The sequence below is a fragment of the Corylus avellana genome, chromosome 8 (assembly GCF_965113065.1).
Source record: "Corylus avellana chromosome 8, dhCorAvel1.hap1.2, whole genome shotgun sequence".
Classification (NCBI taxonomy): Eukaryota; Viridiplantae; Streptophyta; class Magnoliopsida; order Fagales; family Betulaceae; genus Corylus; species Corylus avellana.
In genome coordinates, this window is record NC_142497.1 from 21,558,385 (window position 1) to 21,563,558 (window position 5,174).

At 41.7% G+C, this 5,174-nt stretch overlaps 1 protein-coding gene across 1 annotated transcript; it reads right to left on the reverse strand.

The window, feature by feature from the left end:
- Positions 1–409: 409 nt before the first annotated feature.
- LOC132163543 (uncharacterized) lies at positions 410–3,816 on the reverse strand. Its single transcript, XM_059573863.2, has 3 exons — positions 3,711–3,816; positions 1,683–3,389; positions 410–1,132 (listed from the first exon to the last, which is right to left on the reverse strand). The coding sequence occupies exons 2-3, from the start codon at positions 3,179–3,181 to the stop codon at positions 880–882; spliced, it is 1,752 nt and encodes a 583-aa protein (XP_059429846.2). The 5' UTR covers positions 3,182–3,389; positions 3,711–3,816; the 3' UTR covers positions 410–879.
- Positions 3,817–5,174: the final 1,358 nt, after the last annotated feature.

The following is a 5,174-nucleotide window of genomic DNA, read 5'->3' on the forward strand; positions in this document are numbered from 1 at the left end:
ATTTGTTAGAACAGCAGCTGCAACAAGTTGGTTTCTAGTTTACATACTAGGAATCGATGCTTTTCTCAGATTCCATTGAAGCCAAACAAGGCCTTGCTTTGTTTTTTTTATTTTTCTTCTTCTTCTTGAAGAAGGATTGGGTGTGTTAAGATTGGGATATAACCCTCTTGATTAGATTGCAATAAAGGAATCAAATTATTGTAAGCAACAAGATTTCGTACTGCTTTTTCAAGCACTTGTACGACGTGACTAAAAAAGAAAGAGATATATCTTTTCAAGCTTCCTTTTTTTATCTCTCGTCGTGCACCACGCAAAGCTCTACTTTTACAGGCTGACGCCTCTCCAGTCTCCATAGTCACGAGTGCATATTGATTTGTATCCCACCACACAAAAGAGAGAGAGAGAGAGAGAAGCATAACATAAGCTTCTTTTGCTAAATTAAATTAGTCCTTTTCTTTGTTTCTAATTTAAAAATAGCATATATGAACAAGAGGCTAACTACAGTTTGCCATGTGATTTGTGTCACCAAAAAGTTTGAAAAACTGTGCAAAAGCAAAACCATCCCCACTGGTCCAAGCTTTACCACCATAGATCTCCATGGCAGAAGACACGCCAAACCCAACACACTCCCATTGTTTCCATTCGCGGTGCAGCATGTGCCCGACCCCTCTTCACTCACATGCTTCCTCCTTCCAAACTCCACCGCCCAATTAATTTAAAAACAACAAAAACAAAACTTCAAACAAAAATCTCTTTCATTTTTTGTTTTCCTTTTTTTTTTTGTGTGCATATTTTGTCATCCGAGTAAAGAGAGTGGAAGTATGGTATGGTGGGAACAACCCATTTTATTTCTTTTTTTTTGGGGGGGGGGTTAATTTTTTAAGCTTCTTCAGTGGTCTCTTCGGGGGAGTCGAGAGGGAAACAAGTGTCTTCACCGCCGGTGTTCCAAAGGAAATGGGCATAATTAGCAGCGTAGTATGAGTTGCTTGGGTCAACAGAGATGGCCTCAAGAAACGTCTCCTCCGCGGCCCACAAGTCCTTTCTCACTCTCCACAAGAAGGTAGCATACTTGCTGTGTGCCTCCGCGTCATGTGGCTCCACCCGTATCGCCCTCTTGAAGTAATCCTCCGCTCTGTTCACCATTAAACCAAAAAACACAGTCAACAGCTGGACTTTTTCATGTAACTTATAACATGGGATAATAATTAGGTCCGGGGTGCATCAAATTTCTGTGTTATTCGGTCTGAAACGAGGTTTTGTAACCCAAACATGTACTTATAAAAAAATATCACATTGAAGTCAACGAGTTTTAGAGTCAAAATTGAAGATATTTTTTTCTTGTGAAGCACGTGGGAATCACGCAAAGTAACAAAATATGATAGTTTGCCAAGAAAGGGAACCTAAACCACACATTCCCTTATCATCAAAACCCAAAATTAAGCAAACCGACAAAAACGGATTGAAGAGGGAAGAGTGGGAGGAAGAAACAAAGAACAAAATGAACTCCTTACGCTATTCATCCCAAAAAAAGAAAAAAGAAAAAAAGACATGAACTCTTTTACGTTGTACAGTAACTTACTATAACATGCATCGTAGAATTGGACAAAAATTTAGGCGAGAAATTAGAATTAATTACTGAAATATCAATGGGAAAAGAAAAACGAAAGACTTAATTGTAGTACCTGTCGTAGTCGTGGGCGACTAGGTAGAGGAATTGAGCGAAGTTGGCGAGAAGAAGAGGGTTGTTGGGCTCTTGGGCCAGGCCCGTTCGGTAGAGCAGCTCTGTTCTGAAGAACTCAGCGTAGTCGGAGTCCGCTTCGATCTTAGCCGTCACGGGCGAAACGAACCGTTTCATTGTTTCTTCATCCAGAGCGTCGTCTCTTAGTGCGGCTTGCATTCCCGAAGCCTCTTCGACTATGGAGTTCCAAAGAGTCGCCTCTTCTTCCTGCGTCTCCGCCTCTGCCTCTCTTGTTGTTCCGTAAGAGGAAGAAGACAATTGCGAAGAAGACCCGTCGGGGGGAACCGTCCGGTACTGGTAATCCGACCCGTCGAACCGTCCGTCACCGTCGGTCCCACTACCCACCGGCCTTACCGTCCCTCCACCGCCATTGTTTCCGCCGATTGACGCTGTCTTCCCCGACGACGAAAAACTCTTAATTGCGGAAGAATCAAACCGTTGAAGCGTCTCATCCTTATCAGTTTCTACAACCGAAGCGATCTCTGTCGTAGTTGAATAAGACTCAATTGACGGTGAGGCTGCGAGTGCCAGGTTGTTGTGGCCCATCGAGTGGACGGTGAAATTCGCGAGGAGGATCATCACATACACCATTAGAGTCGGCGTGTGAGAGAAGACCTGTTGGAAAAGCCACACGAACGAAGCGTGCATCTCCTTCTGGACACGTGCGAGAATCCCCTGTAGGTCTTCGTAGAAGAGGAACTCTCTCATATGCAACGTGTAGCTCTGAAGCTCTCTAATGATGAACACCATCGACGAGAAAGCTTTCTTTACAGAGCAATAAGCCGATTCACCGACCTCCCTGAACCCCTCCTGCCATTGCATCTTCCGCTTGATGATTCGGAGCGAAAGCGGAAGATCCACACTGTTCGCCTTGCGTTCGATGCTCGACGGGATGATTTCGTCTCTTCCGGCCCAATCCGGAGGCTCATGCCGGATCTCCGGCCACGGAGGCTCGAGGTCCAAAGGTGGTTGCGGTGCTCTATGCGTCTGATTCTGTAAAAAGTCGACGCTACTGTTGAAACTGTCAAAACTATCCATGGAATCTGGAAGCATGTGTGATTCCGAATCATCCATGGCAGTACAATTATCGTCGTCGCTATCGTCCGACAATTGGAATCGGAGTGCCATTTCCTGAATCTTCTTCGAGAATTCTTCGTCAGAAAAAGAGTCTAAGCTGGCACTGCAAACTCGTTTCAGAGTCTCAGTTCTCGGTTTCGGGTACTCGTAAGATCGGGACCGGTAAAGCTTCGTCGGTGTGACTCCGAACAGAGCCGATCGGTCCAGTCTCTGCACGTACCGGCACACGAGAACTCCTCCATCGCGGCTACGACGTCGTCTTGAAGGAGACGAGGCTGCTGAGGCTAGGGTTTGAGATGTGGAGGGAGAGCGAAGAAGTATCGGCTGCGACCAATGCAAACAGGTCGTAGCTACCTTCACTCCCATATCTCTCGAAGGGACGGTGAAATGGGAAACAGCGCAAAGCCGAAAGGGTTTAGAAATCAGAAACCAAAGGAATTGGAAAGTCCGGGAAAATGCTTTCGCAAAAAGAGGAAATTTTTTTCTCTTCCTCCAATCGGAAATCTCGCTGCCTTTTTTCCAATCGGATCCGAGAAAAGTCTTCTCCTATCTTCCTTCAAATTCACTCTTTCACCTGAAAATCATAAAAACCAACCAAATACGTCAACAATTCTATCCCAAAATCCCACTCAAACACACCAATTTTCAATCAAATCCCAGATTTTTCCCATAGAACTCAAAAGAAAAGAAACCCAAATTTTGTTTCGCAAAAATCATTTTCATTTCTGCCATGTCTTATAGAAAGCTCATTTCCAATTTCCATAGCCACTCATTATTTTCCATGAAAATCGGATCGGGAAAACGCGCACCGAGACCAACTCACACTTTCGCGAAAATCGATGTCAGTGAGATTCCAAACTGGGAAAATTTCTAAAAAAACTCGTCACAAACTTACTTTGATTTGTTCAGGTACTTCTATAAACTTTTCCGGCGAAGACTTCCGATGGGAACTCAAAGCGAAGTTCTAACCCTTCACTTTTGTCCTAAAGAGAGCCCTCTCGAATCCTTTATATACAAAGGCCTCTCACGCGCTCGTAAAAATCTCAGGGACTGTACAGCCTGTTAAAAGTAAAATAATAAAATAATAATAATAATAATAATCGCACCCTAGGTATACCTGACCGTACGGTAAAAAACGGGGAGTTTAGGTAACCGGTCAGATTTGTGTGGGTCCCGGGTCAGATGCCAATTTGCAAGCGTTTGGGAAACTACTCGAGGACTATTCAGTCCCACGCGGCTGTTTTCACGGACTACTCGGATCCGATCTGACCGTCCTTCATGTGCCACGTTTGGAACCCGACCGACTTTGAAAATCGTGACACCGCCGACTAGGCTGCTGCCATTGCGACACGTGTCCATATAGTACTGTTGCGGTGTTCGTATTCGTGGTTATTTTTGAGTGTAAACTCAACGTGTGTTTTCCTGAAAGCTCTTCGATTAAGATATTTTCACCGTCTTATGATGATGATGGGGGGATTTTGTTGGAAAAGGATCTCTCCATTTCAAAATCCCTCCATTTCCTCTATTTAGTGCATTTTGAAGGGTAGTGTTGTCCAAAAGTTTTAATAAGGGTAGTGCATTAAATGCAATACCCTTCAAAATGCACTAAATGAAGGAAATGGAGGGATTTTGAAATGGAGAGGATCCTATTCCTTATTGTTGATGATCAAATTGGAAAGTAGAGAACTCTGCTTTGCAAAATGACGAAAATACCATTCCGCACTTTATACTGGTAGTGTTTATACACTAAAAGCTTTTTTATAACCTAATAACACCTGTTAACATGTGACTGAAATTAAGTCAACAATTTGAACTTAAGTTAACCACTTTGAGAAAATTAGCAAAAAAATCCAACAATAATATATATGATAACGGCTATATTTGTTAAAAATTTTATTTTTTATTTTTAAAACAAAATCTAATTAAAAACACGAATTACTAGTCAAAACATAAATAATTTTTATATTTATGTCACTTAACACTATTTAAAAAAAAAAAAAAAATCCTCTCAAAACACATTGAAAAACAGATTATTAACACTCTCCAATCATATACACGTGTTAATAAATTGTAAAAGAAATTAACAGGTATATTATTTTTTCATAAACAATAGTTGAACTTGATCGAAAGTACAAATATTGAGTGAGGCCACATGGTGCCTTTGCCACATGTTTTTAATTTCTAATAGTTGAACTTGATCAAACTTTATAGGGGTGGAACCACATGGTGGCTTGGCCACATGTTTTTCCCTATTTTTTTTTTTAAATTAGAATTTTATTTTCTTCATTTTTATTTTTTAGTTTTGGCCTTTCAAACTCCAAATGTTAGTTCCGTCCCATATATATATATATAAAAGAAA